The 21008-nt window shown below is 46.6% G+C and overlaps 5 protein-coding genes across 5 annotated transcripts; 3 read left to right on the top strand and 2 right to left on the bottom strand.

The window, feature by feature from the left end:
• Nucleotides 1-970: 970 nt before the first annotated feature.
• Nucleotides 971-6457, bottom strand: LOC128708339 (uncharacterized). The gene has a single exon (XM_053803313.1). It carries the CDS (start codon nucleotides 6455-6457, stop codon nucleotides 971-973), a length of 5487 nt encoding a protein of 1828 aa, XP_053659288.1.
• Nucleotides 6458-7162: 705 nt separating this feature from the next.
• Nucleotides 7163-8230, top strand: LOC128719190 (mitochondrial import receptor subunit TOM20 homolog). The gene is made up of 4 exons (XM_053812813.1): nucleotides 7163-7286; nucleotides 7481-7562; nucleotides 7918-8038; nucleotides 8105-8230. The coding sequence occupies exons 1-4, from the start codon at nucleotides 7163-7165 to the stop codon at nucleotides 8228-8230; spliced, it is 453 nt and encodes a 150-aa protein (XP_053668788.1).
• Nucleotides 8231-11394: 3164 nt separating this feature from the next.
• On the top strand, nucleotides 11395-13610 carry LOC128718636 (uncharacterized). Its single transcript, XM_053812258.1, has 5 exons — nucleotides 11395-11800; nucleotides 11892-12131; nucleotides 12212-12383; nucleotides 12514-13298; nucleotides 13447-13610. The coding sequence occupies exons 1-5, from the start codon at nucleotides 11395-11397 to the stop codon at nucleotides 13608-13610; spliced, it is 1767 nt and encodes a 588-aa protein (XP_053668233.1).
• A 474-nt stretch (nucleotides 13611-14084) lies between these two features.
• On the bottom strand, nucleotides 14085-16435 carry LOC128707275 (N-acetylglucosamine-1-phosphotransferase subunits alpha/beta). The gene is made up of 4 exons (XM_053802227.1): nucleotides 16277-16435; nucleotides 14933-16203; nucleotides 14672-14873; nucleotides 14085-14606 (listed from the first exon to the last, which is right to left on the bottom strand). The coding sequence occupies exons 1-4, from the start codon at nucleotides 16433-16435 to the stop codon at nucleotides 14085-14087; spliced, it is 2154 nt and encodes a 717-aa protein (XP_053658202.1).
• Nucleotides 16436-17289: 854 nt separating this feature from the next.
• On the top strand, nucleotides 17290-19630 carry LOC128719269 (FACT complex subunit Ssrp1). Its single transcript, XM_053812894.1, has 3 exons — nucleotides 17290-17343; nucleotides 17442-19478; nucleotides 19553-19630. The coding sequence occupies exons 1-3, from the start codon at nucleotides 17290-17292 to the stop codon at nucleotides 19628-19630; spliced, it is 2169 nt and encodes a 722-aa protein (XP_053668869.1).
• The last annotated feature ends 1378 nt before the right edge of the window (nucleotides 19631-21008 follow it).

Genomic DNA, 21008 nt, shown 5'->3' with positions numbered 1-21008 from the left:
TAGTAAGATTCTTCATTAATTTTCGCACGAAAGCAAACAAATAAAACAATTTAAAGACATCCGTTTTCCTTTCCCTTTTTTTGTATTGCTGTTTGTTTTTATTCATCAAAGCATGCTTCGTTTGCCATTTTAAAACTATCGCATCCGTTGAGCGAACCTACTGTTCACAGCCTCATCTCGCGTATCGGTTACGAGATAAAAAAGTAAACGTTACTTCCGCTCTTGAAAAAGGAGCATCATAGCCGCAAATGATTATTTCGCAGTGTTTGGCCCCCAATACGGAAATGGATTTTACCGAGATAACGCGTGGTAGACGTTTTCTATACAGCCATTTTCTTATCAGGGTCGCGGTAAACCTTATTCCAAGGATAGTCGGATCTCTCGCAAAGCGCGATTATTGCGTGCTATTTATTATTGTATCTTCAGATATACGGTCTAGCCGTTCTATGCATAATAAAAAAAAATTGTATCTTACCGTAATGAAACAGTTCCATTTTGCGGTTCCTTGCTTGGCCTTTTATTTCACATTTGTAAAGTAATTTGGTTATACGTACATCTATATCGTGCATACGTTCGTTGGTAGCTTCGCTTCTTGTAAACTCTTCCGTTAATGATCTTCTATGGTTTAGTAGTAAATCACAAAACAAATTGGTATCCGTTTATAACATCGCTTTCGTAAGCATTATTATTTTTCACATAGTAATTCCAAGTAGTTCAAAAATGAATATCATGTTCAACATTCAATCCACGTGAGGTTTTGTACTTCCGGTTATAAAGTAATAATAGTATAGCATACTAGTAAGTAAAGTATTTCAAAAACAAAACGCAAAAATGTCAACATGAGTAACGACATAAAATGAAATAGTTCGATGAAAACTAAACAATGCATGTAATGAAAGTTTTTTTTTCTAGCAAAGTCAAAGATCGAAACATCGAAACAGTGTAAAGACTTGCACCGTAGTGTAAGGCACTACGGATTGGTAGGATATAGGAACTTTTCGTCGAACATTCGTTGGTACGCTAAGACGCCCCGTTCATAGTCACTGAATAGTTGTACCTCCGGTATGAACGTTTCACCCGGTTGCGGTGGGTTCGTACACGGGACAATCCGTACGAAGAATGATTGCGCCAACACTTCCTTCAATCGTCTGCCAATATCCTCGTCCCGAATGCGTGGATTTCGACGGACGCCGTTCAGTCGCACCTCGGCAAGACGCAATGGAATGGTGCGCAACTCTTTCGAACACTTGCGCAAATCGGCGATCGCAACGGTGCTCCGGTTGAGGTGGTCTACGAACAGGACGGTTACCTCGGCATGCTCTTCGTGCACCTTTTCGACGACCGCACGATAGTAGCGACCATCATTCACGTACGGCGCAAGGCACGGCTGACCTACTTCGGTCAGGCTCGCCTGCCATTGAAGCATCCCGGACTGCGAGTTAGCGACGTGCTGTACCTTCGTTTCCAGGTATTCTGTACGAACCGAATGTCCTTCAACCTGGGGATAGATGTGCAGCGTAAGGTTAGAGCCGTAATTGGTAAAGTTGGCAAAAAATCCACTCTTTCGGTTCGGACTGATCGGTGAAATGAATGTATTCGGCGAGACATCCAGCTCATTTGGCGAAAACTGAGTGGACGAATCTAGTTCATAAGGTGTGAAGGATGCCAGCGACATCAATGAATTCTTACTGCTCGAACTACTGTCGTACGATGTATCGCAATGGTCGGCGGTATCTACTTTGAGTAGCTGGACACGGTTTAGACCGCTACTTTCGTCATCTGCTTCGTCTGGCAGCTCGTTTGGGTCTTCAAAATCTTTCTGGATGCGGATTTGCTCGTAGCTCGAGTCCATCTCTTCCAAGAATTGCAATAGATCACGTTGCTCTGGTGTGTAGGATGGTGGCGAATTGCATCGACCTGGGCCAGCATCTGTCATGGGATATTTGATTTTTCTGTACCGTTTCGATACACGTCCATCCGTAGAGCTGGGCCCTTCCACCGATTGTTCCACCTTCTCTACAACGCGCTTAAAATTCCCAAATCCCAATAGCGCTTCGACCACATCGACCGAATCGTTGAGCCGAAACAGCTTGCACGGAATGGGATGACGAATTTTCGCCTCCTCGTTGTAGTTCGGCGACCAGATGAGTGTATTGACGCTTACCTGGCATAGTTGTTGTACGATCAGGCCGTGACACTTCATGATTGCATCTTCGGGCCACAAACCCGTCATTTTGCACAGTTGCTTCGGAACAATTTCACTCAACCGAAACCGATTCGTCTGGACCGGCACCCGTCCGCAAACGATATCCTTGCTCAGATCTTCACCACGGCAGATTTCCTCATTACCGTAGTCTATAAACAGCACGCGATACTTGTTGCGTTTGATGACAGCTACGACGGTGCCACGGTAAAACATCTCATCCAGATGATATTTGGCAAGACACGGTTCTCCCGGCTTGAAGGCTTCCGGAGTTGCCGGCGAAGACAGGCTACGCTTCTCTATGTATTCTCTGATCGTATTACGTATACGGTGCAACACCGGTTCCTGGCACATGTCGTAAAGGAACACGGTTCCATCGTTACCGATGTGCGTCGGCGTACCCACGAAAACGGTCTTCTCGATCTGATCGCCCATCGGCCAATCCGTGATCGGTTCACCCGTGTCATCAACCAGCGAAAGCATGATTGCGCAAGCGCTGTCAATTTCCACCCTGGCTTGCGCTCCCTCGCCATTTAGTGCACCCTGCGCCTTTTCGTTGTCGTCCTCCTGTGCTCCGAATCCTTCCGCTTCGGCGGAGACGGCGGCGATTTCGCGAAAAAATTGCTGCAACTTTTCGTACTCGCAGCGCATCATCTTTTCGATTGCTTCTTCCACCGACTGCAGTTCTTCCAGCGCCCCTTCACCCTTTGTGGCAAACATACGAAAGCGCCCAGATGAGTGCGCTAAACCTCGGACGACGAGCAGCTGGTTGATGTTTCGGTACTCCGTTTTCTGCGGCGCCAGTGCTTGCCGTTCTAGCACCCGTACACCCCACAGCACTACGGACAACGATTCTTTGGGGTTGGGTGCCGCGCTTTCTTCACTCTTTGGTCGTTTCGCATCCAAGGAGATTGCGTGCTTATCGTACGAATCGATGATGGTGTTTAATTCATCTACTGTCACCTTTTGCCAACCACTAGTCCCTCTAAGCGGTTCAATGCACGCCAATTGGCAACGGACGGCCCCGGGCTGTAGTTGCACGATGCGTGGTACCATACGTGCCACATTGGTTTGATGAACCTGCACCGTTAAGGCAAGATCGATTAAAAACGCTTCGTACAACTCGCCTTCTTCTTGTACTTCCGTAATCCGTGCACGGTACCATTCGGTATTGTTGGGTTTAAACGGCGAGGTAAACACGAGGCACATATCACCAGTTGCCCAGCCGCTCTTACCCGTGGAACAGTTGTCTGTGCTGTCAACATCACCATCCAGTGCTTCTTCCATGTGATGCTGTATCGTCTGGTGCAGCCCATCCAGATCGGCCTTACGCGAACTCAACCGTACGTAGATTTCGATGGGCGATATCACCCTCAATACATCGACCGGGACACGCGGATCGATTACCTTTTTGGGGGACTCCGGAGTTGCTGATGCTGCCGCTGCTGGCGCAACACTTATCTTCGTGATGTCCGGCTTGTTTAAGAGATCGCTTATTTGTGCCTCTCTGCCTAAGATACATTCGGCGTGACCCTGTGTAACGAGCAGCTTATTGACGCACGTATCAACGTCGGATTTGTTGCGCAGATACAGCAACACACTGTACATACACTTCGTTTCGCTCCACAGCGGACCAATCGTGACGGCGAACCGAAGCGTTTTGCTTTTCATCAGCATATTGAACTCGTCGATGGCATCCTCATCCCAGGTGGATGTGGCACTCTTCGGACGAATATGCTCCAAACCACAGCACACGGCGAGCGGATGTACTGACAGGGGGCTGCTTCCAGGTGGAAACAGATACAAATCGTTACAGCTAACCTGCATGCTTTCACCCGTATCGAGCGCATACATCCAGCAAATTCCCGGCTCGATCTTCTCAATGCGGCCACGCAACCAAACCCGATCACGATCTTGGGTGTCGAGCGCGAAACCACATACGATCCCCTCGTACGGACAGAAAACTTTGTACGCATTCGCTTCCTGGCACAGCGCATTCAGCTCTTCCTGCAGCTGGTCGAAGATGCCCTTCTTCCACTCCATCGGCATAATGTAGAAGTGATCGGGTGACTTTGAATGTGTGATGTAAACGTCGAAAAAATCAAACTCAGCCAACACCGGCGCCCGTGGGATGGTACATCGCTGCTGCGCCTGGGCATTTGCTAGACTCAACCAGTACTTCAGCAGCACGAGACGGTCATTGATTTGCGAGTCACGCACGGTAGATACCTTTTGGTAACACTGCTGCAAATTTATCAACATCGTTCGCATCGACATCGGAGGATAGTAACCATCCCAACGCATCACGTCTATCTTCGTATCGCTTGCTGTTGGACTTTTCGTCTTATTAATTGGCGGTAAAAACAAATCAACCACCCGCTGGTCAGATGAATCATCCAGTTCGTACAACAGTACTTTACGATTTCCAACAAAGTCCATCATTAGCTGGTAACATTCCTCCGGGCAGGATGTGGCAGTACGATCCCGTGGTACGATATTGTACAGAGCGCATCTTATCGCTTGAGATTCAATCTCGCCCAGCTCTTCCGATATAGGTCGCATTTGATCGTGCTCGACGACATCCGTGTTACCATAATCCAAATAACGCACCTCGTAGGGTCCGCGCTGTTCCGGCGTTGGGTTCAGTAGATTTAGTACCACCGCTCTGTACCAATCGGTGGAATTTTTTGGCTGTACGAGATAAACGGCACCAAGCTCAATGTTTAGGATACGCGGTTCAGATAACAGCTTCGCCTCATAATCTTCCGCTTCTACCTGACACAGCTCAACGATTTTCTCCGCCGCACAATCGTACAATTCATCCCGGACGTATATTTCTGTTGGACCTACTACGCAGGTAATCGTGGCCATCCAAAAGCACCGTTTCAAGGTGTCTATTTCTGATGCTTTAAGCACGCGTCGCTCGTGCTGTTTTGAGCTAGTCTTGAAACGTTTCTTTCCGCGTGCCCTGTCTTTCTGGCTATCAGTGCAGTGGCGAGCACTTTCTTCAGCATGTTTGCTCTCTCGTGTTGGCATACTTTGTTCTTCGAAAATGATCGACCTAGCGACAGGCTCATGATGATGTCTGTTGCGGATCGACAGTTTCCTTTCCAATGTAGAATGTGACGGTACATTATCGGGTTGTTCGATGGCACTGCCCGTTTTTCTAACGGTATGTTCATGATGCTTGTTATGGTCCGATTTTTCCCGTGCAGAATACGTCGGTAAATTTGTATCACTTGCTTTATTTACTGCTACAGCTGCATCAGCTATATCGTGCTTGTCGCTGGCGGCAAAAGGTACAAGCTGCTCCATCTTGCTCAAATTCGAAACATTCAATTTGTAGCTGGCACTGAGAGTTTCGAAAACCTTGACATTCTGTGCATGAAATTCCACCAACTGGACACCACTGCTGCCACCGCCCACCGTTGACAGTTTCAATGGCTCCCTTACAAGAAACAGTTTAACGTCTTCGCTGAACAGCAACCACGAACGATCATCCGAACAAAGCGATTTGCCGTGAAAGGTCTTTAAGCGCGTATGCAATTCCTTCAACCGTTTTCTGGAAGCTGTCAAATGTTGTTGCTGCTGCTCGATGCGCTGCTGTTGCTCGAGATACGTTTTGCGTACCAGTTGCAGTGCGCGATCTTGCTCCATCTGTAGCGCATTGTGCAGGACGAGAAAATGTGCATTGATTTTTTGTACCACGTGGTCAACTTTTTCAGGATACGATTTGGCACGCTTGTGAAGCGTATGGCTTGTTTTTTCGTACGAATCAAACGCTTCTTCCAACAACCTTTTCATCTTCTTCGTAGTACTTATATCGCGTGTGGAAAGTGATTCTATGGGCAAAGTCTGGACCTTTTCGTTCAATGGCGCTGCATTCCTAGCCTGCTTTACTTTCTTACTTTCGTCCCCATAGTACAGCCCGAGATACTTCAGCTCTTGCTGCATCTGAAACATCATGCCCAGCATGTAATAGCTTGGATGCAGTGCATCCGCCACATTGTCACAGTCATCCGGAAATGGTACACGCTTGTTGCAGCGTTCACACACGATGCTATCGCTTTGGGCATGTTCACGCACACACATACCGCACAACAGGTGCTTGCAGGACAACAGCAACGGTAACCGATTGTACAGCTCATCCGCATGGTTGGTGAACGGAAGCGAGCACCTATCACAGGTTGGTTCCGGAAGCCAAGTTAGTGAGCGATCGGTGCGTTTTAGATTATCGATGTTTATGTGCACCATTTTGCTAAAACTGATACAAATTCATATAAGCATAGGTTAACCACCGTTCGTATCGAACAACATCGACACACACACGTATGTTCCTTCAACTTACCTGCAGCAGTACCGATCCGATCGCTAAATAAACTCTTCTTTCTATTCGTCTCGATAACAAAACCGCTGCTGAAGCAATCGCCCTTCATTCATGTACAAACTATTTATAATATAAAGGAAAAAAATGCACAGAAACACCTTCGGTTATCGGTCCATTTCCAAGGTTTCTTACGCAGGTTTCTTTAGGACGTTTCAATCGTTTCGTCAACTAACCAGTTTCGCGAAAAATGGAAGAATGCCTTCCCGGCTTTTTGTCTGCTTCGCCAAATCTTAATTTCCTCAAATGTCAGTTTAGCGTTACGTTAAGTTTACAGCACAAAAGGTTGAGTTCTCCAACTTGTGGTAACCATCCCAAATGAAGCCCCTATAACTATGAACAAACTGCCTAAAATAGTTGAAAATTTTTACTACTTATTAGCAAAATAATTACAGCAATTAAATAAAATAGAATGCACTAAACATGCTCGATGAAATGTCATCGCAAACATTCCAACGCCAACGGCTGTCAACGGCAGTGCGCTTTTGTTTTTCCTATTGCTTTTGTGGTGTGGTTTTGCTTTCGCTGGGGGATAGTACGCTCGTGTGTTCGTTCTGGACGGAAAGCAGTGAAATATGGAGATGAGTAAAACGATTGGAATTGCTGCCGGTGTGGCTGGGACGCTGTTCCTTGGCTATTGCATATACTTCGACCACAAACGCAGGAAGGATCCGGATTTTAAGAAAAAATTGCGCGAAAGTAAGTGCAACGGAAGTAGATGGTTGTGTGGTGTAACCGCTCCGGCTCCGCCATCGCACGCAACCAATGTTTGCTCGATTTCTCTTTTTCCCAATGAGTGAAACGCGCCGCCCAGTAGAACAATTCTATGGTGCAGGCCAAACTTTTGTACCTAGCGCCTAATAACTGAATGCTATGTGTTGTACTCTCCGTAGGACGAAAGGCCAAAAAGGCAGCAGCATCGACAGGGCCAAGGACAACAATCCCTAACCTGACAGATCACGAAGAAGTGCAGAGGTAGGTGAAAAGAGGTTAACTGCTTAGAGAACCATGCGAGCGAGCAAAGGACGGAAGTGTATTGATTTTCCGCAAGTTTTCCATCTCGTGCGCGTGTTGTCATTTGGATGCTTTTCCTCCCAACCTTGGTCACCCCTCCGCCGTTCTTGGTTCGGTTAGAACGGACGATGTTTATGTAATCGGTTTGTCGATCCAGGGTTCCACGCTAATGACAACACTGTAATGTGTAAGCACATGGAACATGTTTGTCTCGTATGATTTACAACAGAACTGAGAAAACGATTCACTTTTATCAAAATTCTTAACCAAATGCATATGTTTTGCTTAACAACAATTGTATCTCCCCTTCATATAGATTCTTCCTGCAGGAGATTCAAACCGGCGAATCACTTATTGCGGCCGGTGATATCGAGAACGGTGTGGAACATTTGGCTAATGCAATTATTGTTTGTGGTCAGCCAACGCAACTGCTACAGGTCAGTTGAAACGAATGTGACCGGGCGGAATGTATCGTAATGCTTATGCTTTTTGATGTTTTGTAGGTCCTCCAGCAAACGCTGCCAGCTCAGGTGTTCGCATTGCTGATCACCCGCATGCGACAGTACGGCAGTCAATCGAGCGAGAACGAACGGACCAAGCTTCAGGACATGAACGATGATCTGGAGTAAGGAAAAAGGTGCCGCACATCACCACCGGCCGTGTCTAGTTGTTGTGGATCTTTAAAGTAGTTAAGATCGTCACGTAAAAAAAAAAAACAAAAGGAAGAAAAAAACGGGAGCCGTAGGAACACCAAGAGCCCTTTTTCATCCTACCCCTCCTTATAAATATAAAACTGCCTAACCGGGATTAAAGCAGCAGCAAATATCGTCGTAAACTAATCGAACATTTGTTACGCATCGCTAATTGTCACCATCATAATCCACTCCCCGTTGGTTCATCAGCTACCTGAGAAAATTTCCTCGCACGGAAACTAAACTACACGGACCTGGCAGGGATGATCAGTGCGTTCTCACTTCCGTCACGCTTCTCACCTTCCTTCCCGCTCGATTCCCAACCGCGAGCATCACGATGGCGTAAATTCGTAACCTATTCGTAGTAGAACTAAATCAGTTTAGTTATAATGATAAAACAAACAAAGAACACACACACGGATATTAAAAGCTAGAGTATCCTTCGTCTATTTTGCGTAGATACACGGAAAAAAGCACGTGTTGTTTCTCATTCTCCGCTCGTGACATCATCTGTAAATGTTCTTACAGCAATGGAAAAGCACCATTTAAATGCGAGATTTATTTCTGTTCCAATCAGTAACGCCAGTAAACGTTCATGCATTCATTTCCAATTTCCAGCGTTAATACTTCCCCATTTTAAAAGCATTTACACAGAGCTAGGAAAATGCATTGCATTTGTTAGCATTCTAAATGCGCAGACTTCAGCATTAATTTGTGACCGTGTGCTTCCCATCCCCTAACCCGATCCTCAAGAATGATTCTGCCCCAGTAATAATGTACGCACACGCTCGTTTATGCCAAACTGAAAAGCAAACCCTCCCCCGGGCATTGCTTGCATTGCTCTGCTATATGGAGATGGTGGAGCACGGAGTAGAAAACGGAAACGGATATAAAACGAAGACAAAGCTAACCACCATTGTAGTGCAGGGTGCAACTACTTGTTGAAGCAGATAAATGAACTATATGAGCAACTGATAGCTTTTCGGGAGAATAAAGGATATCCAGTGTTATTTCATGAAACACGTTTAGCGTTGAAAGCGAAAGTGTGTGATTTTAGCTTCCCTCAGTCATCTCCGTTGCAGTAGTGATGGAAAAGGTGAGAAAGATCGGAATGGAACTTATAGATTCACTACTGTATGTTGCGGACAAGTCGGGGCAGAGTTAAAGCTTGATAAAAAGGTAAAAGCTGGAAGGTTTCTTATGTACTTTCTTATCAGGAGTTACAGCCACTTCCCGATCTTAGCCTGCTGCCGCAGTCCTTTTTAAACCGGTCACGGTCGAACGGTTATAACGGTCTTTCTGGCGGACGCATCAACGTCATAACTCCATTTCAATTCTCACGCCTACCACGGCTCATCTGTCCATGTGGACTACATGAAAAGACTCTACGGGTTGGGTCGTTCGGTGTCATTTTCATGACAATACCATCTCACCGGAGTCCAATCCGCTGTACGACAGTGAGTACGCCGTATATCTCGTCATTGTAGCGGCTACTTCATTGTCTTTCCATGCATACGGGGGCAAAAATCCTTCTGGGCATCCATGTCTCAGAGGCGTATGAGTACTGGAACTATATATGTAAGTTCTATAGTACTTCCCCAAAATAGGAAGGATATAGGCAAGATAGGTGAAATTTGATATTTGACCCAAGATAAGTGAAATTTTGGACGGCTACAAAGGTGCCACCATCAATTTGGGTTTCACCTCGTTAACCTCTAATTCAAGGTGGTAAGTTTTCGGGGTTTGTCGCATCGACTACGTGGAAAATCCGTGAACCAATGATGTCTATGTCATCGACGTCTATCAAGTTCTGGATTGACTTACAGAAGATGGTTACCGAAGAGTAGACGTATTAGAGTGCAATATATACTACATTTCGTGTCTTAGTGGAGTCTTCTAGGTCGTAAGAGTTTGTAGAGCATCCGGATTTCATTTCTAAACTTGTAGTCCAACGTTAGATAGCAGAACTCTCTCCTCTACCTCTTTGAAATCATTACCGCCAACTAATACCCTGCTCCTCAAATTGGCCCAAAGACCCAGAACAAATCTTTTTTCCTGCGTTGATTGCGAATCCCGTGTGGCCGATAAGTAATAGGAACAGATGTGCAAGCGCTGAATTAGAACATCGAGAAACGGCGCCCGGAGTCGGTTGGCGCACTATTTATAACTCGTTTTTTGTGTATTGTGAACCATTTCCATGCGTACCGTGACGACTGCATAAGCGCCAAACCGACATGCGTGCCATAATTTATTCCAGAAGAAAGGATCTCTCTGTCCATAAGTTTCGAATTTGAACACAAGAAAATATTTCGTTGACCCTGGCAAAGAAACAGGTGGAACGTTTAGCCGTACAGTTGGCTTACCACATTGGAAATTCTATATCACCACGCGGGGGAGGGTGTGTGTGTGGGTGTATTTTTATCTGAATTTAAACGGTTTTCATACCGAGGAGGACAATCGGTGCCGATAGCCGACAATAATGCTTACCCTAACCAGAGCAACTTTATCTCTCGCTTGCTTATGTTCTGTAGACGCTTGTTTCGCTCCATTCCTTCCTTTGAGTCGCTGGTGCGAAAGGGCAAACCTTTATCAGGATCGAAACAGTATTAACCATTAAACGATTGGGCCGTATTGCGTGCACTCTTTCACCGAATACTGATCTGCCCCACGCCGATGTGTGTGCATACGAGCGATATATGCTGTGTATAGGGTGTGGACATTCGCATCAGTATAGCCGTATGTTTAGTGTGTCGAGTTACATCGTCGGATGCAGAGCGAAACGCATCAACAGTTTGTTCGGACATCGCGGAAGTGTATGCAACCAAAAATAGCAACGTAAACGATCGATTTCGGTCGCGATCGCCCACTCGTTCCTGGAGCCGAAATTTGCAAACAATCAACGGACATTGGTGCATTGCGCTCTGTGTAGTGTAAGTGTCACGGAGAACTACTACTAGTTGCAGTAGTAATACGCTTCTAGTGCTTTATCTCGTGTCTGCAATGCCTTTAGCGTTATCATCGTGTCTCTTTGTTTAGGTTGTCGTTTTTCTATTCGTTCTCATTATCCATTCTTGCCAAGTACACAGACACCTCCACCCAATATGCCTTCCTATTTGCTGATGAGCTTCGTAGTCCTTGTTTGCTGTAATGCACCGATCAGTCTGGCAGATACGATACCAATTTTCCCATCGGAAAAACTGTCCATCGCCGAAGGTGCCGGTTTTCTCGCCTTTCTAAACCCGAATGGTGGAGCCGAATTGCGTAAAGCTGTGGTAACCGATGGACACTGGATTCATTGCTCCGTGTCAGTTAACAACGTGCAGTACAGTCTGGACAGTGATCAGATTCATCGGATCGGTGAAAAAACCACCGTCGAGCGATACGATACGGAACGGTGTGGCATCCGGGTGAAAAACCTTCAGAAAGCGCTCGAAACCAAATGGACTTTATATGGCACCGATCAAGATGGTGGCGATAGAACAGGTGTTCTCGAAGTGACCGTTTTGTGTGAGTAAATGGTTCTGTATTTGGGGGTTAGTTTTATTAACTCCATTTTATCTTAATGCGTTAATATAATCTTCTGTTTAAATATATCTAGCATTAAAATTTATCGATGAGCTAAATGTTACCGTAAGTGGAACCAGTTCAACCGCGACGGTTAACTGTCCGGATAAGGATAGTTCCCGGTACTGTCGCATCGTCGATGCGGAACAAGTAGTGTACGAATCCTGCGCAAAATCGTTCAGTCTTACGCAGCAGATCAGCCACTTCTGGTGTCACGTAATGTTCTGGGGCGCAATGACGGAAAGGATCACAAAGATTAATCTGTTCGTCGATGGTAAGCCGTTAGCATTGACAAGCCGAGACTCTCGGACGTTCGCGGTATCATCCCACACGTTAATCGTTTTTTAATTGCAGAGAATGATCGCGACGTTAAGACAACGGTGGAGGAAACGGAGGACCATATTGTGCTGTCTTGCCAGTACCGCTCATCGGTTTCACTGTGCCGCGCCTTATCGGAAACAGATAATCGCCAGTACTTGTTGCTTGATGGTCAGCTCACCGGGCGTTACTCGGCGTACAATACAAAGTATCTATTTCTGTGTCGTATTATAAAAGCCCAATTCCAAGGCCGCAGTGAGGGCGTTGGTTAATTTTAGGACATTGAAATCTTGTGCTAAAAGTTATAAGTTATAATTTTGTTCATGTTATTTTTGTAGAATTTCGAAAGGACTCTGTTCGTTGGAAATCAAAAAACCGCTTGCACCGGCAGACGTTGGCGTGTGGCGCATCTTTCAACAGCTGAACCCATCCGACTATACCGGGTGTGTGTTTGACGTTAAGGGTAAACGGTTCTCCAGAGGACGGACCGTGCGTACGCGTAGCTCCCCCGTTAAAAGCAGCCGACTGGAGCTGACTGCAACCAACATCGAAATTTTCCATGATCCTCGCTCATCTAGCGCTACGGTACAGGAGCTGTCCTGTGAGGTACCGTACGCCCTCGACTACTGCTACCTCTCCGGGCCGAAAGGCAGCGATTATACACCGCAACGGTTTGATCGCTTTAAATCGCTCGGTATCTGTCGGTTTGAGGTTACCAACATTACGAGCGGCATGTGGGCTTGCGGCATTAACGATCTCGATGGTGCGGAGGATCATCTCACGTACTACAACGTGAGTGTGTTCCAGCAACCGGGGAAAACCGTTACCGGCCAGCTTACAGCCAGCACAGGTGATCGCGAACAGCGACTACTCTGTCGCACGATACTAGACCTCCCGATCGATATCTGCCGCTTTGTCGATCCGTCCGGGGAGGTACATGGTGTGTCAAACCAGATGAAACCATCGGCTGATGCACGTTACCGGTACTACGGGAAGGGATTGCGCGAGGGCGAATGTGGGCTGGAGATAACGGAGCTGCGGGAAAAGGACATTGGCTGGTGGAAGTGCTTGTTTAAGGTGCACGGACGGGAGTACGAAATATCGATGGAGATTGTTGAAGAAGGTGAGGTAATGCATGTGTTTCATCCATTGTTCATTTATCACCCATTGTGTGCACATTGAAATGTTGCACGCCACGTCTTTCATCACAGATACACAGGGCACTCGGTCAATACAGGTATCCTTTCTTTTCTATATTTCTTGCAACGCAGCTTTGAGCGTCGGTGTGATAATAGGGATCAGTATTGCGGCCACTGTAGTGCTTGGTATAATCGGAGTCTTCGCCTATCGGAAGCTGAATCGACGGTACACCGGACCATCCTATACTGTTTCGTCTAGCATGACGAATGTATCGAATGGTTCACATCAGTCTTGAATGAGAAGGACAAACAAATCCCGCTGTCGAGTGTTGTCCTGAGTTTGTTTGAGTGCGTGTTCTTGTTTGTGTTTGTCTAACGTCCTTTATTCGAGTCGAACCAAATAAAAATGTTGCTTATAGGTCATTGTCGACCTATCAGGACATTCACCACTAAAGATTCCTCTCAAAAAATTTAACAATTTCAACTTTTTGCCCTCTCTAATACGCGTTTCAAGAGTATTATGTGTAAAGTATGATCGGGAAGAATGAAAGACTGTAGTGAACTTACCTTTACAAGTCAATCATTGATCAGTTCTCCACTTATCAGATCTATAAGTGACGTCGAGAAGGAGGTCGTCATGAAATCATTAAAAAAAAACTGTGGAATAACTTATGTGTTCCGACATCCCAATTTACAAATGCATTGTAACACCTGTTAGGAAAAATGATTAATTTAGGGCAAATCTACCGGAAGCCCTGAACCTCAATTTATTAGGAAATATTGCTATAATCCGCTGTTCTTGATCCCAACATAAGCAGGGTGCGTGCAAACTTACCCTTATGCCGGCAGCACAGCAGACGTGCACAGACGACAAACACTAGGCCACAAACCAGATAGACCGTATTGCGAAACAGCGTCTTTCGCCACAGCCACGAACGATAATCGTCGTAGCGCTGGAAACGGTTCCGGTACGTACTCTCCAGCTCGAAGTTGCTGCGTGCCGGGAAGAGACTTAAATAGAAATCCTCCAGCAGCGCTCTGACGAGCTGATTCTCTTCTGGCCGATCGTAACTCAGGTTGTCGTTTATGCAGTTAAACTTTTTTGGTGTTTTGCGCAGTTCGTCGAGTGCGTCGACGACTTGTGTGATGTTGGAGGTAAGCATCTTGAAGTTGCTGTACATTCCCGTTTTGGGGCATACGTGATACCGATAGCGCGGTACCTTCCCGAAGTTGATTATCATCATATCGGCAAGCTCGGAACAGGCCACCACCATTGCTTTCGTTACCGTTGGCTGCAAGGTGGGAAGAATCGATCAAACAAAACGACGATGGACGAATAAATACCACAGTGACTCACAATTGTGGAATCCTCGTAGCGCTCGTATACCAAGGTGGGATACGTCTGGCGCTGTTCTTGCTGGTGTTCCAGTGGAAGAAAATTATTTTGCCGTAGGGAACAGTTGGTGACGACTTCCTCGAAGTACCGAACGGCCGACCAATCAAGCGGAAGGTTGTACACCTTTGTCAGAAGCGTTCGAATTTCGCGGTCCGACCAAGTACTGCAATAAAATGTCACGATTAAATTGCAGTTGCGAACAAGAAAAAATACTAAACCTACCCAGATGCATCCGTATCGAAGTCGTCAAAGATCTCCCCAGCAGTTTTGTTGGTGTATTCGCTCATCAGGAAATGATAGTAGCTGAACGCATACTGCATATCGTCTTTCGCCCGAAATCGGTGCCGTTTAGTAACGAGAAACTCGTCCGAGAAGCGCTCCAGCATTCGTTCGATAATTTGGACTTCCAGCAGGAAGCCAACGTGCGCCAGCACCTTACGATTGTGGAAGCCATACGCTCGATTAAACACCCGGTTGGTGTGGATCAACGAGTGTCCAAACATGTCCTGTGAATTAGTGGCACCGATCGAGAGCAACTGTCCTTCCTGCGGTTTAATGCCGGCCGTACGATTCTGCCCCAGTGGGCCTTGTTGTTCCGCTGAACGATGATGCCCGCGAGCCTGGCTACGAAGTTTTGCCTGGCGTTTCTTTAATTTCATCTTTTCTTTATTGTACCGGTCGACAAGTTGGCGCGTGGAAGTGCTCCCGTTACTATTTTTCATTCGAAACATTTCGTGAATATCACGAATGTTATCCGAGTTTCGAACATGGCCGGGCGGAATGCGGGGAAACATTTTCGGAACATCGATGAACATTTGGTCGTGCTCTACCTCGATCGGTTCTCTCCCATCTTCAGGAGCGGACACATCTTCGTAGTCGTGCAGTTGATGCGGACGTTCGCGTTCCGCTTTGTAGTCCGGATGATCACAGTCACCACCGTCGAACTGACACTCCTCTACATAGCAGTCACGATCGCACGATCCATCACCCACGAACATCCATGGACAGTCGGGCGCACAATCCGGAAGGATCCAGGCTGTGAAAACTTTCACACCTTCCGCGAGCGTTTGCAGATCGTCCGGCTGCAGTGGTGCGCCGAGGAACAAGTCATCGTTTAGATAAAGAAACCGACTCGACAGTCCCGGTATGCGGTGTATGAACGTTTCGATACTGGGACTGGAAAACGTGGGCAGTACCGTGTCCTCATCCGCAATGTCAGCATGCGGTACGATTTGGACACGTGGATTTTCCAGATTTAGCCAGCACGGTACCTGTCCATTCGTTACTATATACACATTACGTATCCATGGGGCAAATTTTTCCAGCGAACGGAGCGAATATCGTAGTTCATTTTTGTCGTCGAACCGGGCATTATCTCGCGTCGCAGAATAGCGATCGAGCTCCTCCAAAAACTGAGGATCACTTCCATTCACCCACGTATATACTACATCTATTACTTCGTAGCTATTTTGGCAAGCCGCTTTGGACGTATGCTGCATAAAACAGGATAACAGAACAGAAATGAGAAGTTAGCTTCATCTTTGACACGCGACTACCATTACATACCGTTACAAGTAGGTTAACAACGACGTAGCACAGCACCAGCAGAGCGAATACGGTAATCACAGAGCAGCACCGGTAGCGGAGCTTGCCGTTCTTTAGACCGGAAGCGCAGAACCACCGAGTGAATCGTTTCATTCCACGTGATACTCTACGGCGCTCCATTCGGGGTGGATGTTACGAGCACGCTGTTGCACAGCACGGTCACTGTCGCTCATGATGTCTGGGGAAAAACTTGATCCCTTGCCAATAGAGATCACTTGTTGTTTGTTGAAGGAAACTGTAAAGTGAAACTTTTGAAATGCATAAGCGATAAACGCGCGTTAACCATGTTTTGGTAACAACACTTACCTAAACGATACATCCGCTGTAGGAACAATAATAACAATAGACAATCACAACAAACACCTTGTGTCAGGAGTTTCGTACATTTTTCTGCTGACTTCGTCTGTTGCAAGCGCCGTGGTGTTTTGCAGTTTTGCAGTTGATTTATCATGCAGAAAATCTCATTATTTTGAGTACGGTTGTGCTTACACAAAACGTTATATTGTGTAAAGAATATCGCGTACGTTTAATTTATCTCAAACAAACGTCTGCTGAATGCCGGCTGAAGATAGGATGATGAGTAGATTTTTCATCGGGGTATTTCGGGGTACGTTGCGATGCGATAATTTTCCTTTCTTGAGAAAACATGTTCAAAAACCATTGAAAATTGAATACGCTCTGCATTTTGTGAACTACAAATTGGTATTTTAGCCCTATTTCAAGAAATACAATTTTTTAAATACCGATCTATCGTCCTATCTCTTCTATAGCGGCCTTGACATGATCCAGCAGCGTTTGTCAACACAGCAGCTGTCAAACCCGTTCCGACCGCGCCAAACATAACCAATCCAAACTGCAATTGGCCTTCGGTCTCAATTTTATTGTGATTTTTCTGTAAAACTACGCAACGAGCACTAAAAACTATTATCAAGGCGTACCGGTGAGCGAATAGGCTCGTGCATACGGCAGTGAAGATGGCAGATTTTCTCGAGTATTCGTCCATCAGTTCGGAAATTCGTGGCGCAATGGTAAGATAGACCAGCGGTCCGATTCTTCACCTCCGCCCGCACCATCCGCGTGTACAACATGTTCTGTTTTATTGCCATTTTCAATTGCATCTTTGTAGTGTCCAGGGAAGCTGAAAATGACCGATACAGCGATGGTATTCAAAAGCGACAAAACTGGCAAGGTGGAACAGATCAACTCGAATGATATCGAGCTGCTCAACTATCAGCGCTTCGTCGGGAGCTTTGGATTGCGTGTGTTTCTGAAGAATGGGTCGTTGCATCGCTTTCTTGGCTTTACTGGCGACGAGGCAAAGATTGCGGAGTTTGTAAAGAAAAACTACAAGCTCGATATGCTGGAGAAGGAACTGTCGATGCGTGGCTGGAACTGGGGCGCTGTACAGTTTAAGGGTGCGGTACTGAGCTTCGATGTGGAGAATAAGACCAGCTTTGAGATACCGCTCAACCACGTATCGCAGTGCAACGTGGGCAAGAACGAGGTGACGGTAGAGTTCCATCGGAACGATGATGCGCCGGTCAGTTTGATGGAGATGCGGTTCCACATTCCAACGTCCGAGTCGGCCGATATCGATCCGGTTGAAGCGTTCCAGGAAAACGTCATGAAGCAGGCGTCCGTCATATCGGTGTCGGGTGATGCGATTGCGATCTTCCGGGAAATTCACTGTCTTACACCGCGTGGTCGCTACGACATCAAGGTGTTCCAGTCGTTCTTTCAACTGCACGGTAAAACGTATGATTTTAAAATTCCCACCTCGTCCGTGTTGCGACTGTTCCTGTTGCCCCACAAGGATAACCGGCAGATGTTCTTCGTTATTTCGCTGGACCCACCAATAAAACAGGGACAGACACGATATCATTTCCTGGTGACGCTGTTCCAAATGGATGAGGAAACAAACATCGAGCTACCGTTTACGCAGGAAGAGCTGAAGGAGAAGTACGAGGATAAGCTAACGAAGGAACTGTCCGGACCGGTGTACGAGGTGTTGGGCAAAATCATGAAGGTGATTATAAATCGTAAGCTAACCGGACCGGGCACCTTTATCGGCCATTCGGGGACGCCAGCTATTGGCTGTTCGTTTAAAGCGGCCGCTGGCTATCTGTACCCGCTGGAACGTGGCTTTATATACGTTCACAAACCGCCCGTCCACATACGATTCGAGGAGATAGCGACGGTCAACTTTGCCCGCAGTGGTGGGTCGACGAGGAGTTTTGATTTTGAGATTGAGCTAAAAACTGGCACGGTCCATACGTTTAGCAGCATCGAGAAGGAGGAATATTCGAAGCTGTTCGATTTCATCGTCTCGAAGAAGCTGAACGTGAAGAACACGGGCGGAAAAGCAAGCTACAAGGACGACTTTGCCGATTCGGACAACGAGGGCGAACCGGACGCGTATCTGGCGCGTGTTAAGGCGGAAGCGAAGGAACGCGACGAAGATGACGACGGAAGCGATTCGGAGGAATCGACCGATGAGGACTTCAACCCGAACCAGCAGGAGTCGGACGTGGCCGAAGAGTTCGACAGCAACGTGGAATCATCGTCGGAGGATTCGGACGAGGAGGACGGTAGCGGTGGGGACAGCGACGGTAGTGGATCGGACGGTGGACGGGAGAAAAAGCGAGACAAGAAGAAGGAAAAGGTGAAAGAAAAGTCACCCAAGAAGAAGGAAAAGAAGGAGAAAAAGGAACCGAGCGCCAAGAAGTCGAAAACGAAAGATTCGGGCGCACCGAAACGGCCAGCCAGTGCGTTTATGATCTGGATGAATGCTACCCGTGATCAGATACGCAAAGACAATCCGGGCATCTCGATTACCGACGTCAGCCGGAAGGGTGGTGAGATGTGGAAGGAACTAAAGGACAAGAAGGAATGGGAGGCCAAGGCGGCAAAGGCGAAGGAAGATTATGCGAAAGCGATGGCCGCGTACAAGGCGTCGGGCGGTGGTGGCGATGCGGACGGAGGTAGTAAGGGAGAAAAGAGAAAGAAGAAACCGGCGACGCCAAAAAAATCCGCGGATACATCGATGATGGGCGATCGGTTTAAGAGCAAAGAGTTCATTGAGGACGATTCGTCCAGCGAGGATGACCGCGAGAAAAAGGACTCCAAGAAGTCAAAGACACCGGAATCGACCGACAAGAAAAAGGTAAGTGAAGCGAGAACCGTGCGAACGGTGTTCTCTGACTACTTCCTAACTTTGCTTATATGTTTCCGTTTTAGAAATCGAAGAAATCCGACTCCGAATCTGAGATGTCCGAATCGGAAGATGACGAGGATATGAGCGAAGGAAGTGATTGAATCCAGCAAATCAGTGAATTTTTCGTTGTATCATTCTACCGTATAAGATTCATTTTTCACTCTCATCTGTATAAGGAGCGTCACCTCTCTACACGCGCTTTGCTTTAGTTTATCGAAAGAATTGTAATGTTTATCTCCTGTTATAATTCCAATCATAATTCCGGAGCTCGAAGCAAAGCTAAGTTCTTTAACCGATTGAATATAGACATAGAAATAAACATCAGTTACGGCGTACTTAAAACAGTCCATTCTGCTTCTAATGTCTGAGAAATTGCCACACAGAAGTTTTTTTTTTTTTTAATTGTTAGAAATCGATTACATTGTAGAAGTTTTTAGCTGGTTATTTACCTTCTTTATCGGCACAACAACCTCAAGAGGTTTGGCCATTTCTGCTCTGCCATTTGTCAGTCCTGCGTACGGAGGATTGCTTCAGATGGGAGTTTGGACCGGTTCTGTCGTGTGTCAGCATTATATACTTATTTATAGTTAGCATTAAACTTCATGACACAACGAGCTCTCCTTTCGAACCTTGACCCAACTTGGCAAAGGTAAGCACCGACAACAGCATGGATATTGAGACACGAGCGTCCAACCGGTATTTACAAAGTTCGAACATACTTGTCTACTCAAACCATTGAGCAGGTCATGTCATGAGAATGACACTGGACAACACAGCCCATAAAACCTATTGAGGCCATACACATGAACAGAGGCTGTAAAGTGAAGTTGTAGGCACCAAATTGAGATGTAGTAATCGCATTCATGCCTTCATCCTAGAAAAACCTGGGATATTCGTTTGACAAACGATGGCGCTCGATCGTGAGCGTTTTAGAGACTCCTGCAGCAGACCAAGAACGCGAAACGGTTGTAGCGCCGGATGAGTAAGAAGGAAGCTATTATAAATAGTGATTTTATACACGCTTCCCTAATGCAACGCATGCAATGTTGCGGTTTAAATGCTGCATAGGCTGCGTAACGGTTACTTTCTCTAGGCGTCATTGCATCGTGCTCTGTGACCGTTACCAACACACACACACACGGTACAAAATGGCAAGACCAAACGTATTTGCTTGCTTCAAGAGACCTTCTGTGTGATGTTGCTAGACCGTATACATAAGGTCCCCTATGGTACTTGATGCTCTTCCCCCTTAACAAGGCACAGCAAACGTTACCCGTGTAAGAGCATCGATGGGAAAGCGTGCAAGGTAAAAAGTGTAGCGCATAAAGAGGCAAAAAAAGGAACACAGTGTAACAGCCGGCTTTGGTTTCCTGTGCATGTTGTACCCGGTAAGGTTGCCTTCCACAGTGCGGTACAGCCGGAGACTCGAACTCGAGATAGGGTCTCTCCAGAAAGGATCAGCGTTGGTTCAGTGGTTCA

The sequence above is a fragment of the Anopheles marshallii genome, chromosome 2 (assembly GCF_943734725.1).
Source record: "Anopheles marshallii chromosome 2, idAnoMarsDA_429_01, whole genome shotgun sequence".
Taxonomy (NCBI): Eukaryota; Metazoa; Arthropoda; class Insecta; order Diptera; family Culicidae; genus Anopheles; species Anopheles marshallii.
This window is presented reverse-complemented; position numbering and strand designations above follow the sequence as displayed.

What these genes read in the sequence shown, in the direction of transcription:
- LOC128708339 (XM_053803313.1), bottom strand. Translation starts at nt 6,457, where the DNA reads ATGGTGCACATAAACATCGATAATCTAAAACGCACCGATCGCTCACTA.
- LOC128719190 (XM_053812813.1), top strand. Translation starts at nt 7,163, where the DNA reads ATGGAGATGAGTAAAACGATTGGAATTGCTGCCGGTGTGGCTGGGACG. An exon ending in TAAGAAAAAATTGCGCGAAA is followed by an intron (nt 7,287 to 7,480) that starts GTAAGTGCAACG and finishes TACTCTCCGTAG; the next exon opens with GACGAAAGGCCAAAAAGGCA. An exon ending in AGCCAACGCAACTGCTACAG is followed by an intron (nt 8,039 to 8,104) that starts GTCAGTTGAAAC and finishes GATGTTTTGTAG; the next exon opens with GTCCTCCAGCAAACGCTGCC.
- LOC128718636 (XM_053812258.1), top strand. Translation starts at nt 11,395, where the DNA reads ATGCCTTCCTATTTGCTGATGAGCTTCGTAGTCCTTGTTTGCTGTAAT. An exon ending in TCTCGAAGTGACCGTTTTGT is followed by an intron (nt 11,801 to 11,891) that starts GTGAGTAAATGG and finishes AAATATATCTAG; the next exon opens with CATTAAAATTTATCGATGAG. An exon ending in GATGGAGATTGTTGAAGAAG is followed by an intron (nt 13,299 to 13,446) that starts GTGAGGTAATGC and finishes CTTGCAACGCAG; the next exon opens with CTTTGAGCGTCGGTGTGATA.
- LOC128707275 (XM_053802227.1), bottom strand. Translation starts at nt 16,435, where the DNA reads ATGGAGCGCCGTAGAGTATCACGTGGAATGAAACGATTCACTCGGTGG. An exon ending in TTGTTAACCTACTTGTAACG is followed by an intron (nt 16,204 to 16,276) that starts GTATGTAATGGT and finishes TGTTTTATGCAG; the next exon opens with CATACGTCCAAAGCGGCTTG. An exon ending in GCTACGAGGATTCCACAATT is followed by an intron (nt 14,607 to 14,671) that starts GTGAGTCACTGT and finishes CCCACCTTGCAG; the next exon opens with CCAACGGTAACGAAAGCAAT.
- LOC128719269 (XM_053812894.1), top strand. Translation starts at nt 17,290, where the DNA reads ATGGCAGATTTTCTCGAGTATTCGTCCATCAGTTCGGAAATTCGTGGC. An exon ending in CGGAAATTCGTGGCGCAATG is followed by an intron (nt 17,344 to 17,441) that starts GTAAGATAGACC and finishes GCATCTTTGTAG; the next exon opens with TGTCCAGGGAAGCTGAAAAT. An exon ending in AATCGACCGACAAGAAAAAG is followed by an intron (nt 19,479 to 19,552) that starts GTAAGTGAAGCG and finishes TTTCCGTTTTAG; the next exon opens with AAATCGAAGAAATCCGACTC.